Source organism: Ascaphus truei, chromosome 9, assembly GCF_040206685.1.
Source record: "Ascaphus truei isolate aAscTru1 chromosome 9, aAscTru1.hap1, whole genome shotgun sequence".
Taxonomy (NCBI): Eukaryota; Metazoa; Chordata; class Amphibia; order Anura; family Ascaphidae; genus Ascaphus; species Ascaphus truei.
In genome coordinates this window covers 18,468,894-18,490,655 of record NC_134491.1, presented here as the reverse complement: position 1 = coordinate 18,490,655, position 21,762 = coordinate 18,468,894, and the positions used below count along the sequence as shown (strand labels likewise).

The window sequence follows — 21,762 nt, the reverse complement described above, 5'->3', positions numbered from 1 at the left end:
AATAAAAACAGTGGTAATCCACACTTACATTAGCACCATGTGCATAGACACGTAACAATCAAAGCGCAGCAGCAGTATACACCATCTACCCCACTCCCGGGATCGCGTCGCGTCACTTCCGGTTTCGCGATCGATCTTGAAATGGATCCACACGGGTTCTGGGGCATGGGGGGCACATTCTGGGTTGCTGCTAGTTCACTCTACGCGTTTCGCTGGCGTGCCAGCTTCGTCAGGAGTCCGTCGCTGAAAGCAGGTAAGTGATGATGTATTTTTCAGCTACCCTGACATTGCGCCGGGCCCATTTCTCAGTTGCCGGGTCCGGGTAGCTGGAAATCCGCCGGGTACTCGGTACATTACTAAATTAGACCATTCTGGTCTTTAATTAGGTCATATGGGCAATGTCTGGTCTTTTATTTAATTATAATATATATATTATACATACACACCAACTGAATGATAAATATCTAAAAAAATATATATATCTTTTCCCAATGTTCCTTTTTTTGTTTTTGTTTAAAGTAATTCTCTTAAAGCGGTTTCCTGTCTTGACCAGCGTGCGTCCAGGCTCTCTACAGACTTTGCTCTTAAGTGATTTGATGGTGTTTATTCTATGCAGGCTCCAAGCGCTTCACTATGCGTGGCCATCCTTAACTTGCACTCTGACAGCATTGCGTGCGGGAATCAGCTGATAGAGCGCTGCTGTATGTTATCCATGGGCCTGACTAACCCCGAGATGGACAGCCGGCTTCTCCTAGACATCATGATCAATTTACTCTTCAGCGCTAAGATGATGTTTGTCAAAGCAGGAAGAAGCCAGGACCTCGCACTTTGTGACAGGTAAATACCAACATGGAGTTTGTATGCTCAAGAAAGAGAATTCATAATATTTTAACAGAGACTCCAAAACAAAAGGATTGGTATAACGCAAAACTGCTGCTTCCACCTTTAAAAGCAGGTTACTCCTCAAAAAGACAGGTAACGCAGTATATTGGACACACTGGAGCATTAAACTGAAGTTAATTTAATTATCTAATTAAGAATCAACAAATTAGAAGTAGAAAAAAATGCCATAAAAGCAACCTGCTAAAATCCTGGAATCCCACAGCCTTACTAAGCCACTTCCCACTGTCTATTACGCCAATAAATTGTTAACCCCAAAAATATAACGTGTAAATACTGAGATATACAGCAACAAAAAAAGGGTCTACAGCACTCTCCAGATAATGATAATGATAATTTAATGAAACATAGGGCAACCAATGTAACTTAAAGCAACGTACGTTTCGGACCCACACGGGTCCGGCTTGAGAGAGGACCGTGTAGGTACGAAACGTAAGTAGCGTTGGATAGTGAAACTGGTGTAAAGCGAGTCCCATGTTAATCAGTGGCGGTGAGCGTTGAATAACGCATTAAGGTGTGTGTGTGTGTGTGTGTGTGTGTGTGTGTGTGTGTGTGTGTGTGTGTGTGTGTGTGTGTGTGTGTGTGTGTGTGTGTGTGTGTGTGTGTGTGTGTGTGTGTGTGTGTGTGTGTGCGTGCGCGCGCGCGTGTGTGTGTGTGTGCGTGCGTGTGCGCGCGCGCGCGCACTCTTTATGGGACAGAATATAGAAATACAAAAAGGATTCCCCGCTACAGCTTAGTGAGGTGCTCACTAGGTAAGGTAAGTATATACCAACACGAGAGCAGGAAACCTACTGCTCTCAAACTACGGGACAGGATATAGCCCAGAAAACATGACAATGATGCACAGGAATAGAACAACTCTGCAATCTGTGACCTTCCTATACAAGTCCCATTCACCTCCATTATAATGAATCCTGCCGTATCAAAGCATTACACCCGTAGGTATGTAATATCAAACATTGAGGGCATATTTATCAAAAGCGGTGTTATTCTGCAAGACTACTTGCAGCCTATTCACTTGAATTGGACACAAGGGGATAGATTTACTGTGCTGTGCATCAAGGTGTTTTGTGGAGTAACACTGCTTAGTCAATAAGACCCTCCATGCCCTAAGTGTGCAGACATGGCCAGCCCCCTTGTGAAATGTGGGGCCCACCTTTAGGGTTTTAGAAATCTTATTTCTGATTCATTGCTGCCTCATTCTACTCCTGGGGCTCAGAACAGAGGTCTGCACCTGGGCTCCAGGTTGGGAGGGGGGAGGCAGGAGAGATGTGGTTAAAGGGACTTCCGGTTAGACCCTATTTCTGGGTTCCGCCAGCTGGGCGCCCCTCGGCTGATTAGGATCCTGAGATCGTCGGCCCGGCACTGTCCCCCTGACTTCCCCGGGACTCTGCATATTGTTATGAAAACATCCTTGTTTTTTTTTTTTTTTTTTCCCCACAGCTACAGTAGCAAAGTAGATTTGCTGAAGATTTTAGTTGCTTCTTCTTACCAGCACATACCCTCGCTCGATGAGATTGTGAGGCCGGCAGCTGTAATAAGGTTAAGAAATCGCCTTCTGGAAGCAGAGTACTACAATTTAGCAATTGAGGTACGGTGTAATTTCCATACATAATGCATATTACATGTGTGCAGTGGAAGAGACTTACACTGCTCACTGACCTCTTCATCTTGCAGTTAATGATGGTGATGAATTGTAATATTCGTATTTCCCTGCAGAAGTGAGGATCTCTTGCAGATTGTGATCTCTTTGATACATAGACCAGAGACCTGAAATCTTTACGTGTATTTGTTACAATCCATTTATTTCACTGGACTATGCACTGTTCTTATCTGCTAAATAGTGATTATGAATACTCTGCAAACAAAGGTGGTGTGTTAAGCAATGGTACTTTCCAACTTTTTTTCTTTATATGTAAAGCATGTGACCATGTGTAATTCTACATTCTTACCTATGCTGTTAATCGTTTGGCGCTCCTGTTCTAAATCTGTCAAAATCCTGTGCCTCACATAATGGCTGCTTCAGTCAGTGTAACAAAGCCGCTACAGTGTAACCTTATATTACTAAGGTAACATTCTCTATTGTTATAGTTTGCAGCTCAAACTGCTGGGAATATTGGCAACAAATGATTTTCAAACAGGAAAGTGTTGTAAAGATCTTGCACTGCTCGGGAGGTGGGCTAAACCTGCTATAGAAATCACAGGATGCTCAGTATATTAAAATGCATTCAAAATTAATTTTAAAAAAAACAGTCACAATTATCTAATACAACAGAACTGATTAAAAAAAACAAACCCATAAGATTTCACATGTTTTGCTGCTTTAAGCACCAAATCCTCAATATATTCACTATTGTGTGTGGCTTTCTTTAAATCTCCTTACCTGAGTTTTATACCTTAGTATTTTTTATTTATTATTACAGTATTGACAGTATACACAGTGCAGTACATAGACGGGTCTTTAATTATTATCACGCGGATGTCATTGGCGTATTAGAAACAACTAGTGAAATGCAGTTTAAGCCGGCGCGGTAGTTTCAAATTCGGCAGAGCTGCCAATGTAAACAGGATCGCAGCGCCTCCCGGGGGCAAGGTCTCCCCACGCGTGTCTGCCGAAATTACGATATTTATTTATGTTATTCATTGAAAAATACGTTTCATGTGTAATTCCTTTTCCAATTTTATTTTTAACATTTATTATGAAAACCGTTCTAAGTTCATTAAAACAGTTATTAGTAACTGAAGAGATATTTATCGCCATTGATCTATTTTAAAGCCGCAATACGTGCTCCTCTTATTTTTATTTTGCACTTTGTTATGAAACAAGGGATCACCCCCTTACCCCCACCTCCACCCACGCTAAACCGTGCCACTGCAAGCTACCAGGACTCCCTGGTTCCTGAGATATATATGTTCATTCTAGAAAGCTGTGACATCACTGTGAAATGACATTGCAGCTTCTGATTGGGTGACCCAACTGCCATCTTTCTTTTTCCTTGCAAGTATTGGCAAAAAAAAAAAAAAAATATCTCTGCAATTGAGGGGTCCCCCGGGGCTTTAAGTGCCGCTGTTTAGCAGAGGGGGGACCCCGCTGATTTCTATAAGGTAAAGAAAAAAACATTCTTGGTTTTTGTTTGCTACTTTAACATGGCGATTTTTTAATTTAATTGGCCGACCCTCATCTGTTGCGATTTAGGTGTCTACAAAAACAGGTGTCGACCCTGCTGGCGTTTGGCACGCGTGGGGCATGGCCTGCCTCAAAGCGGAGAATCTACCTGGAGCCAGAGAGAAATTCAGAAGGTGTCTGAAAGCCCCCTTGGATTTGAACCAGAAAAATGTAGGATCGAAGCTGCTGGAAGATGTGATTCATCACTTGGAGTCTGCAGTGAAACCCATTCTTCTTGTGGTAAGCAGGCAGTGACTTGTACGTGTCTCTTACAAACCATTCTGAGACAATGCAGCAGCTATGGGTTAACATACCTCGCCTATTATAATGATATATTAAACAAATCTTTTTTTATTGCTGACGGAGTGCAAAACATTTTACAGGCACAGGTCCCTGCCCCGCAGAGCTGACAATCTAATTTTTGTTACCTGAAGTTTAGGGAGAGAAAGGGACACCCCCAAGGTCACAGGAGACCTGGGTATGGAACTGGGTTCACCCTCTTGACATTAGCCCATTTTTGATCGTATCATCCCGGAGCTCATCTGTAATTTAAGACCCCTTATTATAGCGTTTGTGTAAAATTTAATTAAGATGTTAATGTATTTTGTCCTAAAAATGAAAGAAGACAAGAAAGCGGTAAACATTAGTTAGCACCCTGTTTTTATTTCACTTTTTTTTATATGCCAGCACAATTTTTTCATTTTATGCGTTAAATTGTTAGGAAGCCGTTTTTGCTCTAAAAATACAAAGCGTAGAGACTGGTTTCCGTGGCGTGCTACATCATATAAAAGAAAGGCGCAGGTCACTATCGAGATTAAGCGTTAAGTGAAAGGTGAACTTTAGAAACCAAAATGTATTGTTTAAGTCAAGCAGGCAAGAATAATAACGTATCCATATCAGCTTGTATAGACCAGGGTGGCAAAACTTCAGTCCTCGAACTACCAACAGGTGAGGTTTTCATGATATGCCTGCTTCAGCACAGATTTTGTCACCTGTGCTGAAGCAGGAATATCCTTAAAAAATTACCTGTTGGTGGCACTTGAGGACTAGAGTTGCCCATCTCTGAAGCAAAAATGTAAAGTGGTTCAGCTCCAGAGACCCTGTACTTCCCACCTAGGGTGGCGGGGAATATTTTATTTTTTTAAAGAGAAATGTTTTTTTTGTTTTTTTTTTTATTATTATTATTATGAAACGTAAAAAAAACACAAGGGAAGATGGTACATGGCTGGGGTTTTTTCACCGTTGCTCTTATGTTTCCAACCGGGACTTCACCATTAGCTCATCTAATCAGATGTCCATAGACCTTTATGACCCCTTACTTTCTTTTCTTTGACAGAAAGATGATGACTATTTTGCCACATTAAAAGAACTGGAAGCTTCCTTAAAAACCCACAGCTTGTGGTTTGACATGACGCCCGAGGGAAAGATCCAAAATAATACGTATTATCAGGAGTGTCTGTTTTACCTGCACACCTACGGCACAAACCTGGGGCTTATACATTTTTATATGCGGCACGACTGCATGCGGGAAGCTTTGCTGCATTTGTTGAATAAGGTGAGTGTTGCGGAAATGTCTGCCTGTATTTGCAGCCTGCCTGGTCTCTCTTCAGTGTCATATTTAGCATGTGCAACGTTTGCAGATTTGCAAACAAACGAATAAACGCACACACATAGTTACATAGTAGATGAGGTTGAAAAAAGGCGTACGTCCATCAAGTGCAACCTATGCTTAATTTAGACAACAGGTACTTTATCCTATATCTACAGTATACTTAGTTATTGATCCAGAGGAAGGCAAACAAAAACCCCAGTGTCTTATCATCCAATGATATCTCATAAGGGGAAAAATAAATTCCTTCCTGACTCCAAGAATTGGCAATCGGGTTACTCCCTGGATCAATATTCTTCCCAAGTATACTTATTTGGTATATCCCTGTATACCTGTGTTTTTTCCTGAAAATATGTCCCAACCTTTTTTTGAACAAATCTACTGTATCTGCCATCACAGTCTCCATGGGTAATGAATTCCACATTTTAACTGCCCTTACTGTAAAGAACCCTTTCCTTTGTTGCTGGCGAAATCTCCTTTCCTCCAACCTTAAGGGATGGCCTTGAGTCCTTTGTACTGCCCGTGGGATGAATAGTTCTTTTTGAAAGCTCCTTGTATTGTCCCCGAATATATTTGTATATAGTTATCATATCCCCTCTTAGATGCCTCTTTTCTAATGTAAATAAATCTAATTTAGCTTGCCTCTCCTCATAAGTAAGAATGTCCATCCCCTTTATTAATTTGGTGGCTCTTCTCTGCACTCTCTCTAGTTCCATAATGTCTTTTCTTAGGATTGGTGCCCAAAATTGTACTCCATATTCAAGTTGTGGTCTTACTAATGCTTTTTAAAGGGGCATAATTATGTTTACTTCTCTTCCATCCATTGCCCGTTTAATGCAAGATAAGATCTTATTTGCCTTTGCAGCTACTGCATGACTTTAAGCACTATTGCTAAGCCTGCAGTCTACAAGCACTCCTAAATCCTTCTCCATCAAGGATTCCCCCAATTTATCCCCATTTAAGTCGCCTTATATGGCGCCTTATATTCATCCTTCCCAAAATTACATTTATCTGCATTAAACCTCATCTGCCATTTGCCTGTCCATGTTTCCAGTCTCTCCAAGTCCTTCTGAAAAGAAATTACATCCTGCTCTGATTCTACTGCCTTCCACAATTTAGTATCATCAGCAAAGATGGAGACTTTGCTCTCGATGCCAACCTCAAGGTCATTAATAAACAAGTTAAAAAGCAGGGGTCCTAGTACCGATCCCTGAGGTACTCCACTCACGACTTTAGCCCAAACTGAAAAAGTTCAATTTATGACAACCCTCTGTTGTCTATCCTTCAACCAGTTTTCAATCCAGGTGCATATATTATTACTGAGTCCAATTTTCTTTATTTTGTACACCGACCTCTTGTGTCGAACCGTATTAAAAGCCTTTGCAAAATCTAAGTAGACCACATCAACTGCATTACCCTGGTCTAAATTCCTACTTACCTCCTCAAAGAAACAAATAAGGTTAGTTTGGCATGATCTATCCTTCATAAATCCATGCTGACTATTACTAATAATTTTGTTTTCCATTAGGTATTCCTGAATATTATCCCGTATTAAACCTTCAAGTAGTTTCCCCACTATTGAAGTCAGGTTTACAGGTCTGTAATTCCCCGGTTGTGATCTAGCTCCCTTTTTAAATATAGGCACCACATCTGCTTTACACCAATCTTGTGGTACTGAGCCTGTGGGAATGGAGTCCTTGAATATTAAATGTAATGGTTAGGTTATCACTGAACTTAACTCCTTGAGAACCCTTGGATTGTATGCCATCGGGCCAAGTGCCTTATTTACTTTAATTTTTTCAAACTGCTTATGAACTTTTTTCTCGGTTAACCAATTGTTCATTAATATGGAGGTTGTGGCTTCCTCCTGCGGCACTACTATTGAAATTGATTCTTCCCTGGTAAACACAGAGGCAAAGAATTTGTTTAATGCCTCTGCTCTTTCCTTATCTCAAATAATCTGCCTGCCCATCTCACACTGAAAGGGTTTCTTTTCTCATTTTTTTGTTATTAAGGTACTTAAAGAACTTTTTAGGGTTAATCTTACTTTCTATTGCAATGCTTTTTTCATTATCCATTTTTGCTAATTTGATTGCCCTTTTGCAATTTTTGTTCCATTCCTTATAATTCTGATACGATGTCTCTGTCCCTTCTGACTTAAAGAATCTAAACGCCTTCCTCTTCTTGTCCATTTCCTCCCCTACCTGTTTATTTAGCCACATTTGTTTTGACTTATTTCTTTTATACTTATTACCCAAGGGTATACACTGTTGAGTGTGCTTTTCTAACAATGATTTAAAGACTGCCCATTTATCTTCTCCATTTGTCCATGCAAAAACATTATCCCAGTGTATTATTTGTAGATTAGACCTGCCTTTCTAAAGTTTAAGGTCTTTGTTGAACCCAAGTAATCTGTTTTTTTGATCATTTATTTCAAATGAGACCATGTTATAATCACTGTTACCAAATGTTCCAGGACTTGAATATTTGCGATTATAGTTTGATATTACAAAATCCAGTATGGCCCCTCTCCTGGTTAGTTCCTCAATAATTTGGGTCATATAATTGTCTTTAAGCACCCCAAAAAACCTGTTTCCTTTTGTTGTAACGCTAATCTCATTTCCCCAGTCTGTCTGGATAATTAAAATCCCCCATTATGCAAACATGACCCAGTTTTGATGCCTTCTCCAATTGCAAAAGTATTTTAGCTTCCTCAATCTCACCGATATTTGGTGGTTTATAGCATATCCTTACAAAAATTTTCTTTATACTTTTACCTCCACTGCTAATTTCTATTCACAAAGTCTCTAGATTTTCATCATTCCCTTTATAAACATCCCTTATTATAGGTTTTAGATCCGGTTTAACATATAAACAGACTCCACCTCCCCTTCTATTTGTTCGATCGTTCCGAAAAAGGGAATAACCCTCTAAATTAACTGTCCAGTCATGAGGTCCCACCATGCTTCAGTAATGCCTATGATATCATACTGCTTCCTTGCAGCTATTAATTCAAGCTCCCCCATTTTATCTGTCAGGCTTCTTGCATTAGCAAGCATGCATTTAAGTTTTTTTTTCAGCCTGTACAGTACTATTATCTTATCTGCTCCATCCTTTCTGCGCCTATTTGGTTTAGTCTTTAGAAGTTTTCTAGTATTCTCTGTATTTACTATGGGCGTCTCACTGCTTGTCAAACTCACACTTGCCCCCATTCCACCTCCATAACCCTTGTATCCTCCTCTATTCTATTTAGTTCATTATCTGTTAATGCGGCTCAGTAAGTCAAGACACAGACTGTGATAACAATGGCACTGATTGTGAATCAGGGGAAACTGGTTCAAGTCCTGGTGTCGGCTCTTTGTGACCTTGGAAAAGTCACCGTATCTCCTTGTGCCTCAGGCACGAAAACCAAAGATTGTAAGATCTATGGGGAAAATTATATGTACAGTGCTGCGTACACTCAGTGCTATACAAGAAAAACTATTATTATTATAATAAGTACTGAAATGATAATGCTGTAAACATGCTAATTTAAAGTCAACCTGGGATATTAACTATTAAGTCATTTTTTTGCCTGAATTTTTTTGTAATTGATGTACATTTTGCACCATAACTTAATCCATTCATTTAAAGCAGCAGTCCAAGCTGCCATTTATATTAAAAAAAAATCCCTCTAATATGTGGTGCATCAATACCATCCACACAATAAGTAATTAGCTAAGTTGCTGATCGATCCGTTCTCCTGTGATCGATCGGCGAAGATTCGGCTCGGGGCTGTCAGTGCAGCAGAAGAGGACCAAAGATGCAAGGTTCTGTGGGGAAGATCATGTGATCAGGCAGTCACTAGATACAATTGGTGCAGTGGTAGACAGAGGACAGAGCTCAAAAAAAGGTGTGCCAGAGCCTGTTTCAGAAGAGGAAGGGAATGTGACTTTGTAAATGGTTGCTATAGAAACAAAGAATGCTTGTTACATTATAATACATTAAAAAAAGTCATTCAGAGGTTTATTTATTTTTTTATGCTACAAGTATTTTCTCATAGTACAGAACTGATTTATTTAAAAAAAAAACACATGTACAGTATGTTGCTTGTTCTGCAGCTTTTGCTGGAATGTTTGTGTTCATAAACGGTCCTGTTTCAACACGAGTTGAATTTTTCCATAAATGTACTCCACAAAACATTTTAAAATGGTACGGGTGTGGTAAATGGAAAAAGGACAGGTGGCAACCTTACTGAAAGTTGATGTTGATACATGCCAATTGCACAGGTTCATTCAGATGTTCTAAAATTAGTATCCACTTTGTTCTATTGAGAAACATAACCTGTGTAAACTAGACTGGATCAACCTGTCCCACTACCGGGACCCAGCTGGCAACCCTATTCTATGTTTTTTTACTCTATGCCATGTTTTATTTGGGTACTGTAAAGCAGGCGTTTGGATGTTTTACAGACTTGCCACTTGAACCTGAATCGTTTTTGATCTCCACACCAATCTTTATCCTATAGAAATAGGACTCGGCATTGGAGTTTGAAGCTTTATTTTTTTTTGTGGACCATCTTAATAAATACGATAATAAGTAAATCTTTACTTAAGTTTTGGAAAATTCTATGTGATGTGTAGATTTAAATAACCTAGTAAGTTTTAGGCAGGAAAAGGAATAAGCGTGAATTTTGCATTTAGATTAATGCAAAGACCCTTGAAAGTAGCAACAGTGAACTTTTTATAGCATACAAACAGATTAAACGAGTAGTGTATTTCCTACAAGTCCTTTAGAACTGTCAGATTTATGCTTTTTTTCCAGATTTCATCTACATATAAATATTTCAGGTAGTCTCGATTTTTGCACTCAGTGCTATATGAAAAGATGATCATAAATGTGTGATATCGTGACATAAGATTAACAGATTTGTATGCATTTTCTTGTTATCAGAGTTGCCTTTTTGCAAAGTATGTTCAATGTAAACTATTTCTTAGGAAAGTCCAGGGGATATTTTTATCGAAGGCATTTTTGTGCCAAGTTATGAATTTGGCAAGTTGCATATGTTGGAAAACCTGTTGGAATCCATTGATCCCAGTCTACAGAGCTGGAGCTCCTATCTCATCGCAGCCTGCAAACACCTCCAACAAAAGAACTTCTATAACATCCTGTATGAATTACAGCAGTTTATGAAGGTATGCTAACAGTCTGCCTTCTTTACCTGCATTTTTACTTTGATTTTACCATGTCTTTACATCTTTTTCTCAATGTCCATGAGATTCATTACAGGTGATTGTAACTTCTATGGAACCATAGAGAAACATCCTGTTATATGTCTAAACGTCTGTTCATCTTGCTACTTTGTTTAATTGCTTTCCATCTTCCTAAATTATAATATATAATGGGAATAAATGTGACTTTTCTCAACCAGTAGGATAAAGGAATATAGAAAAATATTTATTGTAATTCAATATAACATGGTATCAGTATGTCAGTTCGAACATTGTCATCTTGTGCAACGTTTTGGAAGCAGACCTTTGTGTTTGATCCGTGATATTGCATAACTGAAGAAAGCACATTTTCACTGCAGCACACAAGCTTTTGCGTCTGCTAAAGACACTAGACAAAATCCTGCAGTTTGAATCTGAATCAATACTACATGATTGTAGGTTGATGGTTTCTTTAAAAACCACCATTGAAACATATTGGATTCCAGGTCAGTTTTTGCTGTATGCGTGTCTTGAATATCAAAACCTAGGGCCTTAAAACATGTGCATACTTAAGGGGCGCAATCCTTTCAAGGACCAGTGTTTAAGGGCCCTGTGTATTTCCACGCTTGGTAGCTTCTTCCTGCTTTTAATTGTTCTCTTCCTTCCCTGTCCTCTCCAGTCTGTATCCATGCCCCGCCACCCATAGCATTGTTTATCAGTGCACTTCTTGGGACCCATCCTCCTCCTCCCTCTGCTGACCTGTAACTCCATCTTGCAGGACCACGTGCGTGCCGCCATGACGTGCATACGATTCTTCTCTCACAAAGCCACGAGCTACCGGGAGCTGGGGAGAAATCAGAAATGGCTGACCAAGTCAAAGGACCATCTCAAGATTTACTTGCAAGAAGTGTCCAGGAGCAGCGGAAGAAAAAAATCTTTCGACACGTTTAGGAAAAAAATGTCTGCCTCCGATATCTCCAGGTATGATGGTCCAAAAAAATCTAAGCTCTCCGCACTGAGCAATTAAGTTTGATAGCGTTTGTGTTGCCATGGAAGTGTTCACATTTCTTCCCTTCCCAAATTCATTGATCGAATAAATGCTGTAATTCCTAATAGTGCCCGTTGGACAATCTGGATTTCCCCGATCCGTTTGGCAGCTGTATGTATAGATGTAGCCAGACTAACTTTTCCTGCTACTGGAGAAAGCCGGGTGGACACGACCAGTAATTAAGGGGAAGGGAGGGGTAATAGTAATGAATAACCCCCCCCCCCCCAGTGGTTTCTCATGACTTCCTTCCCCAGAGCAATCAATGGCTTTTACGTATGCACTTCTGTAGGTTTCTAAATCAGGAGTGGCCAACTCCAGTCCTGAAGCAGGGATAGCGGTAATACCTGGCTGTTCGTGGCCCTTGAGGACTGAAGTTGGCTACCCCTGTTATACATATATGATAGGGTAGCCAGGTGTCCAGTATTGAACCGGACAGTCCTGTATTTGGATACTGTGTCCAGTAAAAAAATGAGGTTATACTGGACATAGTGACCTAACAAATTCGGGGGGGCAGTGGGATTACCCCGAGCAGGGAGAGGGCAGGGCTGTTGCTAGGGGGCTGGGCAGCTTACTCCATCCTGTTTGGCTGCTGCTTAGTAATGCAGCCAATCAGGAGGGGATGTCAGGAGTCTGGGGGTGGGGCCAAGGAGAGGAGGAAACAGCATGGGGGTGAGAGAGAGGGGGGGGGGGTTGAGCGCGTCGCACCTTTCACTATTGTATCCAGTATTTTTGGAGAAGCCACCTGGCAACCCTAATCTGTGATATAGTGATGTAACACAATGTGTTGGGACAGCAGTCGGCTGTTACTTACATGTATTTGTGATTGTAGAAGAGCTGTTATGCTGCTCCAATAAAATGTCACAAAGTAGAACACATTTAGGCACTGTGGAGAATGGGAAGACATTAAGGAAGTTAATAACTATTCTTGCTTTAAAATGCAGACACATCAACACGGTGGAGCTACAGATGGAGGTTACAAAGTTCCTGCAGCGATGTGAGAGTTCGGGGACATCCCAGGTCTGTGATGCACCACCTCCCACGCTTTTTGGACTGAGAGCTATGAAGATAGATGTAGCCGGCAAGGTACATTGTCCTGACTAATACCTTTCCTTATACCAGGGGGGCTCAACTCCCGTCCTCAAGCCCCCTACAGGTCAGGTTTCCAGGATATGCCAGCTTCAGCACAGGTGGCTCAGAGACTCTGTCTTCGACTGAGCCTGTGATTAAGCAACCTGTACTGAAGCTGGGATATGCTGAAAACCTGACCTGTTGGGGGTTCTTGAGGACTAGAGTTGAGCCCCCCTGCCTTACACAACCCAGCATTCTGATGGCCTTCCCCTCATTGCTTTGTTATAATGCTAGTCTAATGACGCCCAGGTCCTGTTTCCTCTGTAGTGGTTGAAATTATAGTAACATTAAACCTGTATTCTTCCTTTTAAGTTATTGTGGCCCAAGTGCCCTGACTCTGTATTTTTTGCCATTAACAATGAGTATTTTAAAATGATTGTTAGTATACAGACACAGTGAGCTTGAAATCTGGGAGAGGTTTAATTTCCTCTGGCTACTCCCTTCTGTCTGATGTCACTGTGTGTTCAACAAGAGCTTGCACAGACATAGCCTCTCCACCTCCCCTATGCAGTTAATAAACTGGGTCACCGCATGGAACATCTGTTGTCGTCTAATCTGATAGCAGTTGTGCTGTGCACAGTCTACTTGCAGTTTTTCACAGAGGCTGTGTTTTTTTTAGGTCATTTTAGGAGGGAAGAACGTTGAAGAAGGTTTTGGAATTGCTTTTCGGGTCATCCAGGTAACAGTCCTCATCAGAACACAACACATTCTGCATGTATTCTATGCAGGAGTATTTCTTCTTTCATGAGGAAATCAGGATACAACCTAAGGAGTACTAAGTATTAGTCTTCTGTCTGCAAAACTGGTACAAACATCACATTTATTAGCTAAAAGGAGACCGATACACGGACTCCAGGAAAATAGTATTTGAAGTTGAGAAAAAACACCATTGAGTTCATTCTCTTGCTTAATGCTAATCTTCTTATGATACCTTTCACCTAGGACAGGGGTGCACAAACTATTTTGCACTGCGCCCCCCCCTGCCTGATCTCTCTCCCCCCCCCCACCTTGCTTTCCGGTGTGCGGGGGTCATGCGACATCACGCCATGATCACAAAGCCGACCAATCCTTAAGGGCTAATTCAACTCTTAATGCCATTTTTACTTCGTTTTAAAGCACCCTGTGATTTCTATAGCAGGCTTTAGCACACCTCCCCAGCAGTGCAAGATATTTGTAACACTTTCCTGTTTGTGATAATTTGGTGCCAATGTTCCCAGCAGTTTTAGCTGTAAACTGTAACAATAGATATTACCTTAGTAATATAAGGATATGTTTTAGCTGCTGAGTTAGGCTGCGTCCATAGACACTGCAGCCGTGCGGAGGCTGAGGGAAAGCGGGGTGCTTTCCCTGGCCTTAGTACGCGTGCCGTGGGCGCGACGTCACAGGGGCTGGTTCACCGTCATTGGGCGAATGACTTGATTTTTTTGAGTTTTGACTGATTTAACACACATCGCGCGCCCGCTTCCGCACACACACTGTATAGAGGCGATCACTGCCTTTAGGCTGATCGCGCGGTCTGCCCCTGTATGGACGAAGCCTTACACTGACTGAAGCATTATGTTAGGTACACCATAAGAATGTTTAGATATTTATAACAGGAGCACCAAACAATTGCCAGCTTAGGTAAGATTGTAGAATTATACATTGTCACATGCTTTACATATACAAATAAGAAAAGAAAAAAAAAGGTGGGGGGGGGGGGGTAGTTTTTCATTCAATCTTTTGTTTAAAAAAACAAAAGATTTAAAATGTTTTATTGATCTGCTGCTGGTGTGTTGGTTTTAGGTTGAGAAATAGCCCCATAGTGTCCATTCATTAGTAGGTCTGTATTTTGGGCTATCCTACGCAAAAGGAGTTTACATTCCTAAAACGATTCGATGTTTTGTTTCCGTTCATTGATCTGTAGGACTTCCAGCTGGATGCTGCCACGGTGTATAGCAAAGTGTGCAAGCAGCTGGTGAAAGAGCAGCATTACTCTGAGATCCGGCAGCTTGTGAAGTGTGTCAGCGAGTCTGGCATTGCTGCTGAAAACGACTGCGATGAGATTCTGCTAAAATGCGTTGAAGAAATTTCAGACATGGCCTCAGAGGTAAGTAATGCTGTCTGCAGGTCGCTCTGTGCATAGCGGTTACAAATAGATCCATTTCTAAACTGATTTTGTCAGAACAGGGGTGGCCAACTCCAGTCCTAAAGGGCCACCAACAGGTCAGGTTTTAAGGATATCCCTGCTTCAGGACAGGTGGCTCAGTTAACGACTGAGCCACTCATTGAGCCACCTGTGCTGAAGCAGGGATATCCTTAAAACCTGACCTGCTGGGTGCCCTTGAGGACTGGAGTTGTGCCTGCAAAATTCTTCCTGCTGCGTACATTGTAACTGCTTTTATCATTAGATATTTATTGCATTTGCTGTCATAACAATGTCTCTCTAGATCTCTGAACTTTTATTCACTCAGTGTTTTACATATTGAGTATTTTACATTCATATTAAATATATAGTATTGTACCTTTAAACTAAATGTTGCATATTGTACACCAGATACATTTATGAGGTTTTGAACGCTTTGTACTATAATACTAATCACCTGTGTAGCACCTGAATGTTGGTCTCTAAAATATATCAATATAAAAAAGTAAGGATTGGTTAAAACAGCTATTCTAATAGCTTATGCACATGAAAAGTATAATTATTTAAAGTAAGCTGTTCTGCTTGTATTTCAGGAACTGGAAAAGCTGATACAAGGAATGAGAAGTGATGAAAATAAGGTAAGCATTCGAATGTCTTTGTCCCAGTCTGAGCTGTACAAGCCGTGAAATGCAGCAGGCAACGGCTCCAGGGCGGGGGTGCTCAACTCCAGTCCTCAGGCCCCCCCAACAGGTCAGGATTTCAGGATACCCTTGTGTGTCTTCTTGGACTCATTCTGTTGCTTCTCTTGATCAGATATTTTAAGTAAAACATAATTTATGATTAGTATATAAACTCAACTTTTTTTTTTTTTTTTTAAATAATTTGATATTTGTTTTTGGTCCATCACATGCTATTTGTTGCAGCTTTTCAGGAATAAAATTGTCAGGCAGTAATTCGCAGTTCTGTATGTTGATCACCTTTTGCTGCTAGAAGGGCTCGCTCTGTACGATATAGCATGGTTGGGCAATGGAGAGAAAAAAACTCCCACCATAACAATATTAAGACATTTATTGTGATAAATAGATTTAAGCTTTAACTGCAAAAAAAAATTTATCTGATTAAATGTTAAAAATTAAATAATTTAGAAGATATTTCTGTCTTAACATTTACAACAGGTTAAATGTACTACATATTCAGTAACTAGTCTCTGGGATGGGGGAGGAGAGATGTGAACATCCATTTTGCATTAGAAACATTGCTTTATTTGAAGCCCCTACACCTGAAAGGTTTGATTGGGCCTTCTTTATGTAAAAGTACAAAGCCTGCAGTAGTGTGTTTACATGGCAACTCCTATCCATTCTCCCTTTCTCTCCATCACGGAGCTATTTTTCATGCAGATTAGGACGCATCTCATCAGAAAAAGAAAGTGTTATTTTAGTGTTCGCTGATGAGGTTCTTCAAGGTCTAGTAATACCACCAAATGTGATGGGTTTAGCAGCCATATTCATTTAGGTTTTGGGCATTTGTTTTTAGGAATACGGTTTAAAACAAGTCCGCAGGGGGAAAACTGTGAGTTAATCTTTAAAAAATTAAAACATACAGGGGGAAACTTTCCTTTAAACTGCATGTCATCAGCAATCCCAAAAACATAAGTGACCCCCCCCCCCATGACTAATTTATATTGTGAGAATCCAAAATATCAATATTGTTATTTTTTATTGCGATTTTTTTATGATCATATCAATATTTTGCCCAGCTCTACCATACGGATTTTATAAGCTAGATATGGCTGGTATAACTGATTTAGTATTTTGTTCCCCATCAGATTAAGGCGTTCCTGGCCTGCCGCATGATGCGCTCTGCCTACCTGACGGCCGTGAAGCAGGAACATGAGCGAGCCATACAGCTAGTGCAGGAAGTGTGGCAGGTAGCCCACGGCTTGAAGGACATGGTGGTCCAAGGGATCTGCTCCAAGTGGCTTTTAGAGCACCCACCAAAACCGAAGGAAGTGCATAGAGCGAGCTCAAGGAAATAAATGCCTTGGTCTCATCTGAACATGGAGGCAAATATTGGCAATGACCTTTTCTCCTTTTATTACTGTTAGTAGGGGGAAATTATACTCTCAGAAGAATGGTAACTGTTACACTAATGTAGCAATAACGCAGGAGGGGCCCACTCCAGTCCTTAAGAGCCACGACAGGCCAGGTTTTAAGGATATCTCTGCTTCAGCACAGGGAGCCCAATCTGGCTCAGTCAGAATGAGCCACCTGTGCTGAAGCTGGGATATCCCTAATACCTGACGTGTTGGTGGCCCTTGAGGACTGGAGTTGGCAACTCTTGCACTAAAGGGACACCCTGTTTCTAGTACAAATTCGCTTATCAGAAAATAAGAGGTCCTGGTGACTATTTTTTTTCAAAGACATTTTGTGTATGTTGGAATCAACATCAATAGACCTGGATAGAGGCTTGTGTGTGCCATCAGAAATGGAGCGGATCAGTTCCTTTAATTAGCAGAAGATAGGAGACTTGGGGAGTAATTCTGTATATGCCAAAGCGGTCGTCCATTTGCTGCCGCAAATCCCCATTGACATCAATGAGGCTTTTGGGTCGAAAAACTACACTAACAGCCACATCTGCGTATATAGAATTACCCACTTAAACTCTTTCAGTAGTGGTTAATGCCATAATACCAATTCCAAAGTAGGTGACCAATTAAGCGCACCAAATAATTTTTTAATTATTGGGATCAATTTCAGTCTCCGCTCCTATTATAAAAACATTAAAAAAAAAATTACTCAAGAACAGCTTGCTCGGATGCTCGGACGCTGCATTTTCTCGCTGCGTCAAGTGTAAAAAGTTAGTTATCATTTGTCAGCCCGTGGGAGGTTTATATACATATTCAAACGTGGTGATGTTTTTGATGTAGAAAAGATGTAATGATTTAGATTATCCAAACAGGCATCGAATTTGGTAACCCCGATTATAATGTGAGAATACCTAACTCCTCCCATTAACACTGCCCAGGTGAGACAGGGCAGAATGGATAAATTGACACTAAAATAAAAATTGCCAAATTCAATAGAGCTCTAAACTCACCTTAAAGGAGCAAGCCTTTACATATGTGTTTTGTTACCTTATTTAAATGGAGAGGTCCCTCCCGAGCTTGAACAACAGAACTCCAAGCTACCGGGTTCTCCAGCTTCTGCATTATTTAACTTTGAAATTCCCTTATGGGAATTCTTATCTGGGAGAATCAATATGGCCTCATTCTGGTAGCCAATAGAAAGCCATGACACCATTGTGAGATGACAATACAGGTTTCAATTGGGTGACACCCGCAGCCATCTTTGGCCCAGATCCCCAAAAGGGTGCCAAACATTAGCGGGCCTTTATTCCCACTCGTATGTATGGGAGCTGATGCTAAAGATTGGCACCATTTTGTGGACCGGGCTTTTGTCTTTACGGGCAAACGTTAAAAAAAAAAATTTACTTGGCTATCCGAGGGCTCCTGAAGCTTTGAGTGGTGGGGTTCAGCTCTGGGGGAACCCCTGGTTCAAATAAGGTCAATTTTTATTTTGATTGGAGCAGAGGAGGGCTACTGCATTGATACATCGACTCCATGGCTAGGATTCTGTAAGCCACGATGCCGGGTAGAGCACCTGATCCACTATTAACTGCTATTCAATCCAATGGCGACTTGGGGTGTGGTACTCAGCAACTGTGTCTAGGAAATCCTGGCCACGTGCCTCAAGGTCTTTGTTTGCTTGTGAGCAATGTGTCTGATTCCAAAGACTAATAAATGCTAGTTATGCAGGTAGCTCTATAAAGGGCGATTTGGGGGTTTTCGTTTTGAAAAGTGTTTTTTTTTTTTTTTTACTCTTTACTCCTTATTGGAAATTTTTAGCAAACCCAAACATACTTCTGGTAAGTACTTCCTGGGAATATTTGGATTTTTACTTGGTACAGAACAAATTTCTACCTCAAAGCATTTTTAGGTGATGTTTAACCCTCTTGCTGCCTGAATGCGTTGCAGGCCCCTGCGGCAGCAACCGGGTCACGGAAGAATACGAATCTGGAAATCCTAAATTAGGTTGTCCCCTTGACAGTTAAAATATATTAAAAGCCAATTTGAGTCTTGGTATATACTAACATTTTGTAAGTGTATTACATGTACACACAGTGTTTTCCTAATCTAGCATTTTATAGATTCATAGGTTTTACCATTTATTATGAAATGTAAGACTCAAATACAAAAATATAAGCTAGAGAATAAAGAATATACAGTGATTTTGCTTGGAGGACAGGAGTTGCTTAATGTAATTTCATAAAGATGTATACACCCTTATCTAGTGGTTAATAAAAAAAATAAAGATATGAAACATTTATCTTCATTGTAGTAAAGTATACACTAAAGTTCAAGCTTTAACAAATAACTCTTGACCTGGGTGTAGTTTTATTCACCATAATATTCTGCGCTATCTGAACTTTGTAACTGCTGATAACTTTAAAACCAATTTCTCAATGAGTGCATTCTGAGATTAGATTAATTAAGCTTAAACTTAGATTTTGTGTTGTGCCGTTACATTTAAACTGTCAATGAAGACATCTTCATGGGTTTTGTAGAAAGAATTGTAGGTTTCAATTCTAAATAAGTACCGGGCTGTGATACTATTCTAAGTATTTAGATGGCATCTCATTTTTTTTGCATTTACTCGCTTTGTTGAACCAAGAACTTTTTAAATGGAGTAAATATCCCCCCACCCAAACGTAGACATTTGGGTGTTTTTTCATCACCACTGGTCACTGGAGTGGTTTTAAAATTTAAGGGAAAATAGAAAAAGGGAATGCAATGTAACTTATTGAAAACATTTCTGCAACATGAAGGAATAGATAATTTATTACGGGGTTTTTTTGCACAGCAGTTGGAGGGGAAAAAACAGGTTTATCTGTATGTTAAAGGAATATTGTGTGTATGGGAAGAAGTTTATGAACCTGCCCTATTGTGTAAGGAGTCTCTCTAAACTCCCATAATGCATTGGGTGCACGTCTGCTCTTGGAAGAGAGTGGGAGCATATTGTGTGCAAAGCAGAACTGGTGACCAAGCTCAAACTGATTTGTGCAAAAAGATGAAATGGCTCCCAGCTGGTCGTCTGATTCTGCCCTGGCTTAGTTGTACAAACTGTAAGAAGTCTGGCTTCTCATCTGCATGTCATTACCCAGAATACTTGTCTGCAGCTAAACCACTGTGACAATGGTGGTCAAAGGAGCAGGTAAACAAAGTGGTCGGTTATTGGGACACATGGTCTTCACATTCTCTCTGCCTGTGTTGAAGGCCGCACACAGATTCAGGGCTGCTACTGGTTATTCAAATCCCAACCGAATGCGGTTAGTAGTGAATATAGCCCATGCAGTACAAGGTAGCTTGCTGGTCATGTGGTTAGAAAGGGTTTAGGTTCATGACAGTCTTGCTTGGCACTGTGTATATGTATGATGATTGTGACGTGTCGACATGCCAGTGACTTCTTGTACTTGGCAAGAGTTACTAGAAGGGTTCTGCCATTACAAAGCCCATCTTCTACTTGGCAACATATATTGGATTAGCAATAGTGACAGCACTCACTGTAGCCTTACTGTAAAGCACCAGAACAGATGTCATTGAATATTATGTATACCGTGATGTTAGGGTGTCGTTAAGCACGGACCTCTAAATGAGGCAGTAAATTACTTCACCTGGGATTCTTTGAAAGCTCAAAGGCAGACATATTTCAGAGACCCTGGAAACATTTTATCGATATTTGACTTGGTGTGATTATGCTGCAAATGACAAAAAAATAAAAAATATGGGGTTTAGAAATGATTTTGAACTGTGTAAATGGGTATGGGATTAATAGCTCACAGTCTAAGGCAAACAGATAAATCCATGGTGTTTAAATTATGCTGTTTATTTTCCATACCATAATATGGAACGTTTTTAAAAATCTTCATCTAGGAAATATTAGAAGTGCTTTGATTGGCAAACCAAACATGTATTTGAGTTGCAATTAAGTAGCGATTTCTGTTATGGCGAGTGTTTGCTTATTCTGGAAGGATTAATGTACAAATGGGATTGTACATGTCTATCAGGGTGAACCCAATTTAATTATTTACCAAATCAACTATGCAATAAACTAATCTTCCTATTTGTGGTTTGTTAAGAACGTGTTCTTGTTGCACTGTGGTCTTTGCACTTTTTGATTTTGTAATCTTTTGTACCATTAATAATTGTGTAGTTTTATAGGAGTTTGAAAATGCCTTATGTATTTCTTACTCTATGTATCGTATCTTCTGTTGAAAATCAAATGAATGTTTTCATAAGTGTTTTTATATAACTGCTAGAGATGTGATGCAAAAATTGTAATAAACTTGAAATTTTTTAAAAGAATCGCTTTAGACCTTTCTGAATAATTTCTCATTTGCATTGTTTCCTGATTAACTGAGAATTAAAAACATGTGTTCTACACTTTGATCTGGATAATTCAGTTATTGCAAATCTTTCACAGGTGTATTAACAGCAATTATTTTGCCAATGGGAAAAATAAATCTTGTTTTGGTATAAAT

At 40.2% G+C, this 21,762-nt stretch overlaps 1 protein-coding gene across 2 annotated transcripts in view; it reads left to right on the top strand.

Moving 5' to 3' along the window:
• The window catches only part of ZFYVE26 (zinc finger FYVE-type containing 26), a 77,413-nt gene extending 55,743 nt beyond the window's left edge, over positions 1 to 21,670 (top strand). For both annotated transcript variants that reach the window (XM_075613522.1, XM_075613521.1), the window contains 11 exons: positions 617 to 837; positions 2,344 to 2,491; positions 4,097 to 4,306; positions 5,403 to 5,621; positions 10,652 to 10,849; positions 11,643 to 11,845; positions 12,854 to 12,995; positions 13,660 to 13,719; positions 14,947 to 15,129; positions 15,759 to 15,803; positions 16,991 to 21,670. In XM_075613522.1, coding sequence (XP_075469637.1) covers positions 617 to 837; positions 2,344 to 2,491; positions 4,097 to 4,306; positions 5,403 to 5,621; positions 10,652 to 10,849; positions 11,643 to 11,845; positions 12,854 to 12,995; positions 13,660 to 13,719; positions 14,947 to 15,129; positions 15,759 to 15,803; positions 16,991 to 17,200 — 1,839 coding nt within the window. In that variant the 3' untranslated portion in view covers positions 17,201 to 21,670. The remainder of the gene's footprint in view (positions 1 to 616; positions 838 to 2,343; positions 2,492 to 4,096; positions 4,307 to 5,402; positions 5,622 to 10,651; positions 10,850 to 11,642; positions 11,846 to 12,853; positions 12,996 to 13,659; positions 13,720 to 14,946; positions 15,130 to 15,758; positions 15,804 to 16,990) is intronic.
• The last annotated feature ends 92 nt before the right edge of the window (positions 21,671 to 21,762 follow it).